This window comes from Phymastichus coffea, unplaced genomic scaffold (assembly GCF_024137745.1).
Source record: "Phymastichus coffea isolate CEN01 unplaced genomic scaffold, Cenicafe_Pcof_1.1 PCOF00132, whole genome shotgun sequence".
Lineage (NCBI taxonomy): Eukaryota > Metazoa > Arthropoda > Insecta > Hymenoptera > Eulophidae > Phymastichus > Phymastichus coffea.
The window spans coordinates 313,374-330,017 of record NW_026706943.1 but is presented as its reverse complement, the minus strand read 5'-3'; the positions used below and the strand labels follow the sequence as shown (position 1 = coordinate 330,017).

General features: G+C 54.0%; 1 protein-coding gene across 1 annotated transcript in view; it reads left to right on the top strand.

Annotated features, from left to right (window-relative positions):
• LOC131671662 (tRNA dimethylallyltransferase) overlaps positions 1 to 16,644 on the top strand; it is a 47,269-nt gene that overhangs the window by 21,015 nt on the left and 9,610 nt on the right. The window contains exon 4 of the mRNA XM_058948271.1: positions 7,140 to 7,275. Coding sequence (XP_058804254.1) covers positions 7,140 to 7,275 — 136 coding nt within the window. The remainder of the gene's footprint in view (positions 1 to 7,139; positions 7,276 to 16,644) is intronic.

Genomic DNA, 16,644 nt, shown 5'->3' with positions numbered 1-16,644 from the left:
AATATGCGAGAGCATCAAGATAGCGCGTTGAGAGAATGCCGCGACGGGGAAGGAAGGTCCCGCGTTGCGCGCCTGAATCGCCGAGGAACGCACGCTGCACCTCGGCTCCGTTACGCAAGCTCGGCCATTCGCCGTGATATTCTGCAGGGTGTCTTGCCCCCGTCGAGTGTGAATTCCGTTACGATAATTAGCCGATAAGCCCGTGTGCAACTTCTATTAGTCGGTCGTAGTTGCTCTCATATAACACGCCAATGCCTCATCCAATTTTAGATCAATTAAACTTACTTTCGTCGCTCCCTCTTGACCTTTCTCTTTCCTTTAACACTGGCATCCGGCATTACTATTTGCAATGTTTCAGTTTTCGCTAATCGTCCTTTTTTATTTTATATCGGCTACTTTTTTTATCGTAATTCCTACAGTAGAGCCGTAAGCATAGATCTCTACACTGAGAGAATCGATATTATAAAATCTGCTATAATCGGTAATTAAATTACCGCAAAACATAATCGTCGTATGGGATATACTCTGACTCTAGTAAAAATTACTATCTAACATAGCGAAATTTCCATGTTACAAGTTTTACTAAGTAGCACCATTATAAACAGGATGCAGGAGATTAGCTCGGTAAATTTTACGCAGCCATTTTCATTGCTTCGGGAAACCGAAATTAAAATGTTGTATTTGATTCAAATTCTTATCTTGATTATCTTGCATCAATCTTGAAGTGCTTCTTCGGAAATATGATTCATCAATACATTACCGTTATTATCTTCATGCGTATGTATGTTGCGCATCTTACCTATTTATTAGTTTTCAAGTTACCTACGCGTATAGTTCGCCTCGTAGTCGCTTAATCACACGTATTTTTACACACATGATTCAGACTGATATTTTATTGCATGGTAACCAAATATTTATTCTGCCACTTGCGAGAAATGAACCGCCATCTAGACGTGGCGTCTACAAATTATTAAATTAGCAGTATGCAGTTGCTACAGTGGTGCGCGTGCTGGGCAGTTCAATCAGATCGCAGTAATTTTTGCTATGCTCATTGTAAAAATTGCTCGAATCACAGTAATCTTTACTCGGTATTCTAACATATTGTAATAATTATTATAACGTAATACTTAGTTATAACGAACTTAGCCATATCATCATGTAAAAGTTATTATGGCCGCATACTAGAAGCGAATAAAAGTCTAATACATTTGATAAGGACTCGATAATATCGCACGAGTGTTATGTTTTGCAGTAAATTGTATTGCAACTGTAGCGTATGTTATAGCGATTCGAGCGTATTCGCGCAGACGGTTCGCCAGTTTCATTGGGTTATTCGATACGAGCTCCCGCGGAGATGGTGCAACGTGCGAGATGCGAGAGGTGTATTCGCACGATTGTTCGACGCGCTCCATTGTTGCTATTTGTACTGTCGCGTAAGTGAAAAATCGTTGAAAATGTTCACTCAGGCAGGTGTCTTTCAGCTGCAAGGACAGCGTTTGCAGGACACCGTAACTGCACATTTCGCCTTATTTTCATAGTCGGAAAAGAGCCGGTAATGATTGCTCATCTGCCTCACGTGCCAGCAATAAAAGCCGCGGAACTATTTGAGTTGCATAAAAGATAGTTATCTATGAAATAATTGCGGGATTTTCGAAACGGCCGTAGCGAGCCCCGAGGCTCGCGCGTCTCGGACGAAAATTCGCCGGAGCCACTTTGCCGGTCTGCGGGCAGCGCCGGCGCGTCCTGCACAGCGGAGCGCGGCCTTCGAAATGGCTGCGGCGCGCTCTGCGATAAGACGCCGCGGCACTCTCCTCGTGGCGCCGGTCGAGGATCGCGACGATAAAAACGGCCGAGCGCGCTCGCGCCTCTCGCCGACCGACTGCCCGCGAACGATGCATCTTTCATGCGTCAATGCCGTGTCGTCATTCTTCACTTGTCGACCTGCGCATTGTTTTGCTCCGAATTAATCGCCTCCGTTATTTATCCTCGTTTTGATTTACTCGCGGACGCGCTGATTGCAGTCTCGCTGCGCTCTTGTGCAATTATCAATAATTTAAAAGCAAAAGCTACGGGCGATTGGCAGGGCGACTGGCTGGCTTTGAAACACTTGATAATCGTTGAAAAATTATGTCAGCTTTGCTCAACGGCCAATTAATTATTTACGCAGTGAGCTCTGTCGACTGAAGAAGCTATCTTTTGCGTGTACGTGCGCGCGATTGCAGTCGAAATCGGAAACTATGCACTAACGTGCGAAATTGTGTCGCTCGTGATAGAGTCGTGTTCCGACGTACGGACGACGACGCGCCGTTAACCGTTTTTTCCAATATGTTTTTCTATCTGAAACTCGGCAAAATTGCACACGCTTCCGTCGATGATTTGTTCGGTTAGCCTCGGCAGAAATAGCCAAGTCGTGGCGCTCTATCTGTAGATAAACTTCTCCGCGGTATCCTGTCGTAGCTCTGGAATGTTCAATAATGTTTTCTTTTCTTTGCTTTTTTGTCTCGCAAATGTCACAGTTTTTCGAAACGAAAGCTACGCGTTTGCAAGCCAGCGGCTATCCCGACGGATAAGCCGAGACGCACGAGTGACAGCAGTTCGAGCAACGAGTTTTTCTCCAAAGCTCGCCTTGGCAGATTGGAAAAAATCGGCGGCGAGTCGATCCGCAGAACGATTCTAATGAGGGCACTTCACTCGTGCATCAATGAGACGCGAGTGTAAATCTTGATCCGCGCAGGTTAGAAAAAAAAAATGATTTCTCTTCTCGCAGTTGCGTGAGCTGTTAAAAAGCGCGGTGCACGCATTTTGCTAGCGAAGACGGCCGCTCTGGTCTATCTTTGTAGGTTACCAGAGAAAGAGAGTGAGAGAGAGATTAGCGGAATACGGCTCGACCTTGCATCGCGCGTGCACGTTCGGCTGAACGACGGAAAGTCGGAGTCGCTCCGCTGCGTTCGTCTTCGCGGGAGCTTCTCGAGTGAAGTGGGCGAGGCGAGCCGAGAGTCCCCGCGAAGCGCGAGAGGCGCGCAAGGTTGCGCCGCGGGCCAAGCGCGCGCGACGCAGACTGAGCGCCACACGCGAGCAAGCTGGCCGGCGTAAGTATAACTGGTTGGCTGGGCTCCAGCCAGACGCGGAAGCCAGACCGCGCTCGAAACCGAAGCGGACCGCGCAGACAGAAAAAGATGCGCCGGCGCGAGCGCGTCGCTTCTTTTCCTTTCCTCTTCTGATCGCGCGACCATCGACTGTACGCACGAGAAATCGCCAACAGCCCATTCGACATGTCCGACGAGTGCGACTTATGCATCCGCTCGTTTTCTCCCCATTAAACTTTTGTCCGCTTTATTAGCCGATCTCCGGATAGAAATGTGCGTCTCTCTCTCACTCTCATTCGACGCGTGCTGCGCCTCACGGACATTTCACTGCGCTATCACTCGACAATCGCTCGCGCTTGAATTTCAGATTGTTTCCTGCAGCGCGGCCGTTTCTTCTCCTGTTCGCTCGCTGTTCTTTATTCATGCACTCGAGGAAGCGTCGGAAAGTGTACGATTTCATCGATCGTCGATTATTCAACGAGTAGGCGCGACGTCGCGCAACCGCGAGACCAATCGAGCTGCCTCCGACGCGCGCGAACAGAAAAAGCGATACATCCGCCGTGGCAGAAGGAAGCTCGCGGAGCAGCTCGTCCCCCGCTGACCTAGTGGCGCGCTCGCGGTCGCGGACGGGCACAAGGGAACTGCTGGCGGAGGTGTCGAGGTTGAGTCGCTATTCGCCGTCGTCCGAACGTTATAGCGCGCGAATCGGACGGATCCGAGCATTCAGAGGAGAATACGCGAGCGCGCAGAGCCGTGTATCGCACTGCGGGTTCGCCCAGTGGACTTTTCCTCCTCTCTCGTTACCTGTCCGTTCGTTAGAGCAGCGCGCATTCGGTTGCGCAAGCGAACAACGCGGCGCGCCCGCGCGCGACTTTGGCGCCTCGGGGCTCTGCATTTTTCGCGCGCGCGCGCATTCTCTCTATCCGCTCGGCTGCAGTGCGGCGACGGCGGCGGCGGCAACAGCAGCAGCAGCTACCAACTAGAATCAGGTCAGCGCCATGTAAAATAGCCGACTTTCCGCGTGCGCCTGTGCGCCGGTTCGCTCGCTGACGCAAGCCCCCGACAACTGCACCGCGATGACTTTCCATCAAAAGGCCGCGCACGTGCGCTCCTGGCTTTCGTTTCGCGCTGACCATTTTCTCCGCGCGTTCGCGATCGTTCGCTTTCTATTTCTGCGGAGACGCGTCCGTGACGATCGCTCGCTATTCGCATTCGCGCTCCGCTCGATTGTGAGCCGCGAGTGTCGTACGGCTGCTTGACCCCAACTTCCTCGGCGACGACCGCGGAAGTCGAATTCAAATATCGCCCTCTTTGATTATGCTGGGAGCCGCGCGCGAGCGAGAAACTTGCCACCCGAGCGCCGACAAGAGCATTCCCCTTGGGCCGAGATTTTCAGCAGCAAATGGCCCCGAGAGGATGTGCCCTCGCAAGACGATCGTCCATCGTCGAAGTCGCCGATGTACTCGGCCGCTCGCACCTACGCACGCAGAGAGCGCTGGTGGCCAACAGCTCGTTTGGAGGCCAGCGATCACGTCAGTGAGCCAGCACGTGAACTCTAATTAGCGTCCGAGATCGGGGAGCATGCCGGGAGCATCGACCCTCGGGAGTACAGAGGGCGCTCGGGGCTACCGCTGCCAAACTATCTCTCGCGCTGCTGTTGCGAATTAATGCCGAAGTAACGAGATCGCCTCTCTTCAAAAATAAACTGATTCATCATTTCCGCATTTCTTTTCACCCCCCTCCTCTATTTCCAGCCCGCGAATTGATCATTCGAAGATGGTTTCGGTTTTGGAGCTATCGATAGCTATTCCAAGCGCCACTACCGGCAATTGTCCGACGACTCGTTGGCGCGATCCGAGCAGCTCCCGCCCGGCGTGATTTGGTCGGTCGACGCTGTACCTCAGTGTCGGCACGTGCGCGAGCTCGCGTATTTATTTCGGGCCGCGTGAAATCATGAATGGAACAGGCGCGTTCAATTTGGGCTGCGTTCCCAAGTCGCGGAATAGCGCGCGAGAAACGGAGGTGTATAGTGTCGCGTGTCTCTCCTCGATTCCCCGACGAAACAATAAATTGTAATCCCTCGCGCGGCTCTCGCGTGGGAGTACAAGAGAGCGAGCTTCGAAGGGTAGCTATATAGCTTTTTGGCTAAGTGCCCCACGCGAGGCGCGACTCTCTCTCTCTCTCTCGTCTATTTCTGACGAGCCTGAGGCTTGAGGTTCGCGTCGACGAGTCTATTTCTACTTGCGCGCGGCCGAGGAAGAAAAAAAAAATAGAATAAAATAATCAAAATTAGCGACACTTGGCGGTGCATCGGGTTGACGACCCACCCGATGCGCGGCGAAATTTATTGGCACGCTGCGACTCATCATGCGCCAGGCGCGCGACTCTACGCTAGCTCGCTCCGAGGGGGCTGCTGTCGCCGAGTGTACGTTTTTGCGCGGATGCCAACGACTAGCTGCTATCCAAATTTTTTTTCCCCTCGGCGCATGTTCCAGCCCGGGGGGCATGTCGACCTAACGCCTCGTTCTTGGAGCCACGACTGGTGCTTATCGGCGAATCACATTTGTGGATCAGCTGGCCTGTGCTCGCAATTAGCGAAGCGACGGCTTTTGCACTCAGCCGAACTGGATTTTTGGTCTTATCGATTTGACGTTGTATACGTTTCGTCGTCGTTATATATAGCACGACGTAGCGCAGGAAGGAAGTAACTCGACAGATTGGGAGCAGCTTCCGCTCTATCTTCGTACAAAGGTCAAAGATCGAAGAGATTTTTCACGGTAGCCGACGTGTTCACGAAAGGGGAAATATCGACGATGTCATTCGAGACGTAGAGTATAAATAATTGGTTACGCAATAGTTGGTCGTCGGATAACGAGAGCGCCTCGGCTTTCTCCGACGCAGCGACAGATACGAAGAAACAAAGAAGGTGCAAGCGGTGCGCTCGCGCCACGTGGGCGAGCTTGCGTCGAGGCGGCGCGTGGGCCACGTGTATGGAAGCTGCGCAGCAACAGGCTGCACCTTTCTCTCGCTCGCTCGCCTCAAAGCTCTATTAATCTACGACTTCCGCCCGCGCGCGCTCGACGCCCATTGGGTCAGCGGTCTATCCAACGGGATGAGTCGCGAGGTCATCTCCCCCGATTGTCTCGATTAGCATTGTTCTTTTTTCCTTGGGACTTGATCGGCCAAGTGTTGTCGTGGATGCCCGGTGTGTCGTCTGGTGCCTGCCTGCGGAACTTCGATGCGGCGCGCGCTACGCGGCTTCGCGGTGCCCGAGGGATTTCAAAGGCCGCCGCGCGATCTTCGCGTAGCTTTGCTGTTCTTTTATTTCTTGCCAATTCGCCAGTCTTTCCCTTGACCAGTTCACCAATAAAAAGTGCCCGATTGAAATTCCATCATCGATAAGTTCAACTTTTACTGGTCTTGCTGATAACATTGATTAGGTCGATTGTAATTGAGATTGAAGTTAGTCGTAAGGTTTTACAATCATTAAAAATAGGGAGTGAATGTAAATTGATTTCAAAAATGAAACGCAATAAATTCCTTATCTTTGATTAGATGGAGTAAAAAATTATTCTTAGTTATATAATTGACCAAGTTGATAAGCCAATGGACCAACACAAAATTTCCGAGATATCTGAATCTTTTATTAGTTGCGTTTGGATCACGATATAATCAAACGAGGCAAGGGTGACATGCATCTACAGTACATTACGCCAACAAAAGAACGTAATAAATGTTTTATGCGTTATTATGAACAATTGGCAAATTTTTCCTTCATTTTCTACAGAGAAACAAACAAGTACTTGTGCAAGTACGTAAGAATCGTACTTGCCTAACTCGACTGAACGACGGGCTTGGTGTACGGGTTATATTAATTATCTCATAAATGACGGGCGCAAGGAAAAAGTGAAATTTGCATAACGTCAATCGACCTAATTTTCGATATAAAAACGAGTGCTTTCCCACAGAGACTCTACTCTACCATTATTCGTAGCCACAATGCGTATCGTTACAGCAGGCGAACTAACGAGCTAATGGGATGATTTTGCGCAGGTCGTTGGAGATCTTCGAGCGGCATGGACAGACGCACTCGGAGATTCTGAAGCAGCAACGCCTCGCTGGGGGCTGTGGTCTGGGCGGTCCACTGCGACACAAAAACTCAATTATATTCTGGCTGACTTGCAATCAGGTAATGCCCCATCTCCTTCCCTCCCCGGCGCTCGATACTGCACTGTCTGTTTTCCCCAAAAAATTGTTCGGTGCGCTTGTACGTCATTTTTACGAAATTTCCAGGGAAGAGGCGACGAGACAACGTCGTGATGAAAGTTCGATAGTCGATCGCTGAGCAGTGTTTCAATTGACAGTAAACGAACGTTGCTCGTGCGAAATAAGACTAAGATTTACCTGTTTACTCGAACGTGGCTAGTGGATGGGTACGGTAACAACGTCATTCGTCGTTCATTCCTCGTTCGGCCTTCGTTATCCTAGTCGCAATTGCGTTTCCACCGAAGCGTCCCTCCCCAACATAGCCACGTCAACGTGTTTCGTTGAAAAAGCTACACGGCTTTCGCGATATTTCAATCATTTGGCCAGTGAACCTGAGCGAGGCTCGCGGCAAACAAACGTCTCTCCCGAGCGTCCACGAACATGGTATTTTTCTCAAGACAGACGAGTTTGAGTTTGGTAAACTTCAAACAAGGCAAGCTGACTAAATATCTACTTGAAGTTTGCTCTACTCGCGTAGCGCTTGGCTGAATTTGCAAATTGTATAATTTTTGCGGGTTAGGCGCCGAATAATAGCGCCGGTATCTAAGTCAAATAGAGTTTTAACGAGGAGAATGGAGTTCAATGTCAGTTTTTTTTATCGATCAGGATAAAGGCGGGAAAAAAACGTTGGCACACGGGTATCCGAAAGTGAATTCGCACGGGGCCCGAACGCGGATCGACTCGCGAGCCGCTCGATCGCGCCGAAGATTTATCGCGAAGAATGGAGCGCGCGCGCGCGCGCGGCTAATCGGCGCGCGTACACGAATAGGCTCTCTCGAAACGGATAGTCGAAACGAGAGCGCGAATGGGCAGGTAACGTACCGTGGGGCGCGCGAAAGCTGGAATTTGAAGTTTTTTCTTTTCGGGCGCGCGCAGCCTCGGTCAAGAGTGAGAGGCGATCCGATTTGCTTTTCCCGTTATTGCCGCTCGCTCGCTGCCGGCCGAGCTTACGCGCGCGTGCGCTCAAGCAGCGATTGCACGCCGCGGCTCGATTATCGGAGCACGCGAGCCACCGAGCTCCAAGTCGCGCGCTTCGTTGACGCCCCCTCCCGATAGCCGCCCAAAAGTTTTCCTCTCGTCGGCGATCGCTTCCGTTGACGGATGCCGTCGTTTGTCAATCGTGACCCAACGTCCGTCAGCAGTGACAGTTTGCGGCAAGATTATGTAAGGCACTCCAGAGTTAGCTCTACTTCAGGAATATTCGGCTTCAGCGCGCGTTACGTCAACTTCGGAATTTGAAGTGAAGCGATAAATAGACGATAGAGGCGAGTTCAAGGCTTTTCAACTTCTCACTGACGCAAATGTTATATCTTTTAATAATCTGTATAGCTGAAAAATATTTGTCTTAGAAACATTATCAGTCTAGTTGAACGCTGTGGCACTGTGGGCGTACGGCGAGGCGAGGCGCGTGTACGGATTAAGTTGTAATTCAAATCGTCGAACGAGCAAGTGTCGCGTTCTGGGATAGCCGGAATCGGAATGGGATTCAACGGCACATGCCAAATGCGCGTTTTATCGGGAACAATGGGATCGTGAGAAGCGCGCGGCGTCGGAAAAGCGAGGTGGGAGAAGCCGCGAGCCGGAAAAGAATTCAAATGAAGCGATTAAAAAGCAGCGAGCACGGCCGGGAAGAGGAGCGAGCGCGACCGAAAGTACCAGTCGGACTGGTTCGAGCGCCCGGCGAACATTGCTGATTAGCAGTCCGCGCGCGGCGGCTTTTCGAATCCGCATTGCCGCTCGGCCCGCCGAGAGCCGCGCGCGTGCGTCGCGAAATTGCAGGACTGCAGCGGACCCCGGAAAGCCATAACTGGTTTGCGGCAAGGGTGCGGGGGAGGCGTCGCGCATCGTCTACGCGGCCGCTCGTTAATGAATCGCGCGCGACGCGCTTGCGTGCTTCGGTCGCGGCTCTTCACTTTCGAAGCGTCGTCGTCTTGCTTTGAAGACGCGTCGATCTTGGCCGAGTCGGGACCGGGAGAGGTCTCGATTTGAAGCGCTGCCACGCCTCGGCGCTTATCAATTTCCAGGTCCGTCTTCGGCCCAGGCGCTCGTGTTTCGAATGCTCGAGCGATCCGCCGATTTCCCACTGACGACGACGCCGTCGGCCTTCGAGAAGCTCGTATCGCATGACAATTATATTTGCGGAGCACGCGCGCTTATGTCGTTAGGGCTAGGTGAACGTCGATGGCTCGCAATTTCCACGTGCGCGACGGACTGAAGAATAGCGTGTAATTAAACTATTTGCACGGAACGAATCTTGCGAAACGCGAGCCGAGACTGCGCTCGCGCATAGCGCAGGTGAAATAGGAACGAGGCAATTTTGTAAATTATTTGAATAATCGCAGGATCGCAGGCAGAGAGGAGAGGCGCATATACGCGTGTATGTACGTGTGTCGACTGCGCGGCGCGCGCGAGAGCGCTCCGTAATTTGAGAGCGATATAACCGAAAGGAACCGAGGGAAAGAATGCCGGGCGCTGGCAGCCCGGGGAAAGCCATTGGATCCGCGTCGATCGAAGAGAAAACGCTGAAATCGCCGACAATTGATTAACGCACGCGAGTGCTGCGCTTGCGCAACGGCTGCCGCGGCGCGGCGCAGAATGCGGGCGAACTCGCGGCTAGAAAGTGGGATCAAGCCGATCGAGCCTTGACACGTTTCGCGAGTCGCGCGCGCGCCAGCGCCGAGGCGGAGGTGCCGTCTCGACGGGGCTCGCAAGGGCGCCAGTCCCGCGGCTGAACTCCTTGCGCCTGCTCGCGGGCGCAAGTGGCCCCGCAGTTACGACCGATCGATCGCGGAAAGACGGGAGAGCGAGACATGGAAAGGGCAGTGCAAGGAGGAGGGCGAGCCCTTTCGAGGGCAGTTCCACGTCGATGCGCCTTGATCGTCGCGCAGTCGCCAGCCAAAGGGACGAGACGACACGAGCTGTGGCTGCTGCGCTTGCGATTCGCCCCGGAGCCAAGGCAGTCGCTCGCTCCCGCCGGCGCGCTGACTAAGCAAATAAGGAGGAAGAGCGCGCAAGCCACTCCGGCTCGACGACTGAGTGTCCACTTGTCGCACGTGACCTTTTACTCGGCTTCTTAAATATTGGCCGCGAGTCGTCGTCGCCTCTTCCAGGCTCGCCTGAAAGCCGCGGAGCGGGCTTATTAATTGGGTGGTTCCGGCCTTGCAATAAGGGCACTCGTGTGCCGAGCCATGCACATGCAGCAGTGACATATCAGCGACGAATAAGTCAACAGCTATCTTTTTGCCGCAGCCTCGGGAAGCACAATTAAGATAGGCTGGAACACGACTGGCGGTGTAATCGAGGGCGAGCCGCTGGCGTATAGAAAATTGAAACTCCGAACGGGCGACTAGCGTAGCAGCGCTACTAGCCGTGGCATAGTCGGAGCCGAGCGACTTCCTTCCGCCTCACTTTCTGCAGATCCCATCGCTGCGGGCACCCGGCGCGTACACGCCTCTGTCTCTCTCTCTCTCTCTCTCTCTCTCTCTCTCTCTCTCTCTCTCTCTCTCTCTCTCTCTCTCTCTCTCTCTCTCTCTCTCTCTCTCTCTCTCTCTCTCTTTTTTGTCCTCGAGCGGCGGCGACGTTACATCGAATCGCCATGCGGCGCGCATGTGTGCGAAGCGTTAAGGGCATGGGATCGCGCAACTCCCTAACTCGTTTGCGAGCGCCCGCGGAGCTCAGGCTGTTTCGGAGAGACGTTCTTACGTTGCTTGCCACCAATGGATTTCAGTTTGCCGACTCTCGCTTCCCGCGATCTCGTGACGCCCTTCCGCCTCCAATCGGATTGGAAATGTCATCGGCAGTCTCTAAATCAGGAGTACGTAAATCGGGCTGCGTATGCAATTTCATGGGCTCAGTCTATTTATAATTAGAAATTCACGTTCGCGAGCCAAGTAATAATTCGAAAAACCACGTGTCAAAGTCATTTATGAAGTCGTCTCACAATCACTGTCGAGCTGTAAACTGTACGGTACAGATAAGCTCAATTTCCTTTTCCATGGAAGTATCTAATCAAATAAGCCTCGGCCATACTTAGATGGACCTCGTCAAAAGTCACGCGTCAAATTTATAAGCACACATTTGGACAGGCAGTCTAATTTATATAGACAATTTATGGACATGGGCGCACATGACTACGCGAAATACTCGAGAGAGGCTCGCGCGAGTTGGATGGGGGGGGGGGGGGGGGGGGGGGGATCGCGCAGCGCGCACACGGACGCGCAGTGTAGAAGCGTGCGCCGCCCGCGCAAAATTAGCGGCGCTTAGTAAGCCGATCAATTAAAATAACAAACGTTTCCGCAAGGAGTCCACGACGCGCGATAGTTCAGGACAATTAACTTTCGCTTTTTCTTTATTGCGCGTTCGCGCATACATTGCCGCGCGCCCGTGGCGCCGAGGAATTTTTCTCCTGCCTAGGTTAGCGTAATTGAAATCTCCACTGCCGACGCGAAGCCCCGTCACACGCGCGCGCGTAACCGCTGCCAAATGAGAAATATGCCAACGACCGAGACATTATTATTACTGTTATTGTGCACACGGCGAATTCCGTTAATTGCGGCAAAAACCGAAGTTACGTGGAGCTCGTTTTGCTGTACACGTGAAATGCCGTGCGGCTCGCCGACTGGATGTCGCGTCGCATGGAATGGGTAAAAAACCAACGGCTGGCGGCGCGCGATGTGGCTATTTGCTCGCCTCGACGGCGAACCCCGTGCGCTAGGGTAATTAGCTTACGAGCGAGTCGATCGATAAAGAGACGAAAGAACAGCGAGGGGGCACGCGGAGATAACTCGCGCACGGAGGGCAGAGGCGTTCGCGCGCGACCGCTGATGACGAGCGATTAATTATCCGGAATTCCCGGTGCGACGAACCGCTGTCACGGGCCAGCGAGGCACTCTGCCCCGGCGTCTTTCTGTGAGAAGCGCTGAAAAACGAAGCGCTCTTTCCGCGCGCTTTTGACACTCCGGCGAGGCGGGAGAATTTGTACGCCGCCAGCGACGCTTTTTTTCCTCTCCTCTTGCACAGCAGTGAGAAAGCGGCGTCGTTCGCCTGCATCCGCGGCCGCGCGAGGCGGATAAAAAGCGGCCTCACGTGCCTCGCAAAGCTGCGCGCCGAAAGACCGAGGAGAAGTCGATAAACAAACGGGGTACGGGCTCCCCCGGGCGGGTCCGCGCGCGCGATTTCCTCTCCGCGCGGCTGCTGGAATGTGGTTTTCCGAGTCGCTCTCTTGTGCGCACGCCACGCAGCCTCGACACTTGATCGCGCTCGGCCGGATGTTGAGCCCCCTGCGAGTTATATCGCTGATTAGGTAATCACTTAGCGCGCTCTTTCGCTCTCGCCGGGCTTCCTCGAGCCGCGCAGCGCCCAGCCGATTGCCGCGCCGAAGATTTCTCTTCGACTTCGCTTGCCGTCGCGCCGCCGCTGCCCCGAAAACCGCAATTATTTTTACACTCGGAACGGGCGCCTTTCGCGCGGAAACGATTGGCTTACGTCGTCGAATCGCGCTCGCCGAGCCGATTGTTTATCCGATGTCGCTGTTCGTTTTTTCGCGCGCGCACGCACACCTCGCGTCTCTCCGCGCGATAACTCGCGTGCAATTGCCCGGCAAATCGTTGAAAATCGACGTGGGAACGGGCGGAGGCCCGCGCGACACTCGACTCACCGCCGAGCATACATTACGTTTTCTCTTTCGGCCTTTACAATATTGCCGAACGAACGCTCATATTCTCGCCGCGAGATCCGGACGAAAGCGCGCGCGCCGCGCAAAGTATCAGCCGCTCGAGCGATTTGCGCAAAAGCCATATGCTTGCGCAACGACGCTTCCATTTATCGGCTCCTTCATTGGAGCTAATTAAGCTAATTCCGCCTGCTTCGGCTTTCAATCTTAAATGTTTCGCGTTTTACGGGCTCTGCGCGCGAAGCTTTCCGGCGTGCCGTGTCCAGGTCGAACTTTCATCTCGAGCGCCGAGCATTCCATTCTATATCTGAGATCGCAACCCGACTGCTAAACTCTTGTCCGGGACTCTTTATCTTTCGTTCGCTTCGAGCTGCTCGTCCGAAATTGCTCGCTCGAATTTTCGAAATTGCCATAATGCCACCCAAAATTGCTTCGAAATTCGAAAATTTGCCAATGCTCTCGAAAGAGAAAGTGATGCATCGACGAGCATGAAACTAATCAAACGTAGTAACTTGGGTCACGATAACTTCATTGCCTCACGACCAATTTATGAATTATCCACGAATATATTATTTGCTCTTCCGTATTGCGAACCAAGTCAATTTCACAGCTGATTTTTCGCGGCGACATTGTCCACGCCGTGCCAAGTTAGCACTGCGGAGCACACGTGTAGTTTCCCTGAAAGCATTCATTGGCGCTGCGCGAGGCCAACAAAGGCTTCTCACCTTCGTACGCGAAGGCAATAAAAGGATCGGAGAAAACAAGAAGAACGCGCGAAGAGAGCAAGGCGCGAACAAGGAAAGGTGGCAAAAGTGACTCGTTATCGGCTGCGCACGGGCGGCGCCCGGGAAGCCCTGCGAGCCCAGGGTCGCCTTTCGTCTCGCAGGTTCTCGGAGTTGCGATTCAATCGGTGCGTGAGGCATCTGTCGCTTTGTACGCGCCCACCTACGCTAACTTTCTTATTCAGCGCGCCATTTGTCCGCGACGCTTTCAACGTAGCGCCTTTGCCTGCGATTCCGAGAACCGAGGTTACCGAGACGTTCGTCAGCTTGTGCGTCGCGGGGTGAAAAAGCAAAAGAAAACGCGGTCGGGCTTTCGTAGGCATTGGGAGGCGACGCGTCGCACTGGAGCGAGCGACGATGCGTCGGGCAAAGCAATCGCTCGACGGTGCCGTCCGCCGGCTACGAATCGGGGAATCGGCAGCTGGCCGGAAAAGCGAAAGAGCAGCGGCGCTGCGTTGTAGCCGTGGGGTGCGCTATCAATGCCATCGGTATAATCCGCCGTGAGCATGAGCACGCGCCCAAAGTCGCAGCCAGTATGCGTTCTCTCGGAGCGATTGTCAAGAGCGCCCGCAGGAGCCAATTGAACGGCTGACGAATCGTGCAAGGGCTAGCGGGAAACAACGAGACGTCGGTCCGCATTTGCCTCGGGAAATTGCGAGCGCAGCCGAGTTTAGTGCCACTCGGCGGCCAGCTGCCGGCCGCCACCGTCTGTAATATCGATGTGCGGTTGCCCGCGATGCCGTCACTTCCTGTCGTCCATCCTATCCGCCAACCATTTCGCTCTCAATTCACTCGCGTTGATTCCTTCATCTGGATATAGAGCCGCGGCCTCCCTATTCGCCTCGCGAAAAAAGTTTATCCGTCGCCAAGTATGTCTGGGCAAGCTGCACGGCAATAAGGAGATACAGGCTACTGGGTTACTCGCGTTTCGGCTCGATCGCGTCAAAGTAACGAGTTGTCAAAAAATAGTACAGCGGCCGAGCAATCGTGCACGTCGAAAGATTGGAAAACGGGCGATCGCAAAGAGATCGAGTTTTTGCGCGGCTCGGCAATAGGTGAGGAAGCCGGCATGACGTAAGTCTCGAGCACGTAGTTTACGAGAGGTTGATCACCTTGTCCATGCACCGGCCCATTAGTCACCTCGCTCAATGGACGCCAGAGCGCAGCCTTTCTTCGCTCATTTACCATTTCCAGTTTACGAGTCGACCATTATTTCGCCCCTCGGAAATTCCACGAGGCTTTCAGCAACTCTATCAACTCCGTCGTGCATCCTCGTTTCGTCCTCCTGGACGCGCGCTTCCAGACGCGCAGAGCGTCGCTTCCCGCCGGACATTCCGTAATTGAATGACTTTTTCAGGCTTGAAGCTACCTGCACGACCGAGCGGACGTGCGGCCTAGTGGCCGCGCCGCTCGACAGTTACATTCTGACCGCTGGGTCGTCAAGCATCGGTATCCCCTGAGTGAAAGAGCTGCCAGCCGTAAACTTTGAACGTGCGGTCAAGGCAATCCTGTTTACGGAAGCTCTTGTTTGCTAATCAAGCTAGCCGCGCATTTTTACGCGCCGGCTATTCTCAACTCGGAGCGTAGCGCAATGCTCGCGCAATTTTTGGACGCGCGCGAGATCGCTCGTCACCGCGTGTCTCGTACGAGCTCGAAAGGTCAAAACCGACGTTGGCTTTCCACTCGGGGCTCTCTCTCTCTCTCGCGCTCTCTTCTGTTTTCACGCGGCGGAAAAGGCTCTCCTCGCACGTCGCGTCCGTCATCCGCTGAGATGGATTTAGTCGCGCGAGGCGCTCTAAAGGCATCGTTGAAGCGCCTCTCGGCACGTAGCCGCCCGACGCCGTATACCGACAAGCCGGTGCAAGTGTCCCCCGACGATGCGCTTTATATTTAGCCTCTCCCATCCCCGCGCGCGCGCGCGCACGCACGGGTAAGTCCATTCCGCGCGAGCGGAGCTCCTCCGGTTAGATAATGCTTTTAATTATAGGACGGAGCGGCGCTCCCCGACGCCCTCCCTAAGCATCGGCGCGCTCCACGCTTTCCCGGCCTTTTTAAATCTCACTGGACGCGCGCGCCCACAGCCCTCGCTTGCGCCGCGATCGCTTGACTACGTCGTTCGGTGCTCCCGCCGAAGCTTCGCATAGAAACCACTTGGTCCGAGGATTACGAGGATTGGATTGAAGCAGCGGCAACACTGCCAGTCAGTGCAATTAGGCCTGCGTGCAAGCCCGAAGACGAGGGTAGTCTGCGCGAATGATCGTCGGCCGCGTACAAAGACAGCTCGCTGCACGGCCATCGATCTCGCTGAATTTCTCTCAAAAAGCTCTCTCGCTCCCGGCCCCCTTCCTCGAGGAAATCGGCATTTGCCAAACGGCCGACGCTGACGGTTCTCTTTGCCGCTCGCGCCTCCTCGTTGCGACTGGCAATCGCCAAGGGCTCAATGATTTCATTCAATAATTCGCCCTCTCGGCGGCAGTGCTTCCTCTTCTGTTGGCACGCTCGAGCTCAAGCTCGCAGGCGGCGTAACGACTGGTCGCGAGCCAAGTCGCGAAGGATGCGGATTCTCCGGCGTCTTGGTTGTCAGGCGGGGTCTGTCCTACGTAAATGCTCGACGCCGAGGGAAGCTCGCTGGGCTGTGTCGCGGCTGCGATTCGCGCGCAACACCTGTGCTGCTGCGCCGCGCGGCGGCGGCGGCAGCGGCGGCGGCGACGGCACTCCTGGCATTTCCGGCCGCAAGGCTGAATGAACGCCGCGCCAAAGCCAAGTGCCGCGGCCAGTCTAGACTCGTGATCGCGCGCGAGTTGCCGAGAGTGAAGTCAGAGCCACGGTGTCGGCGCGC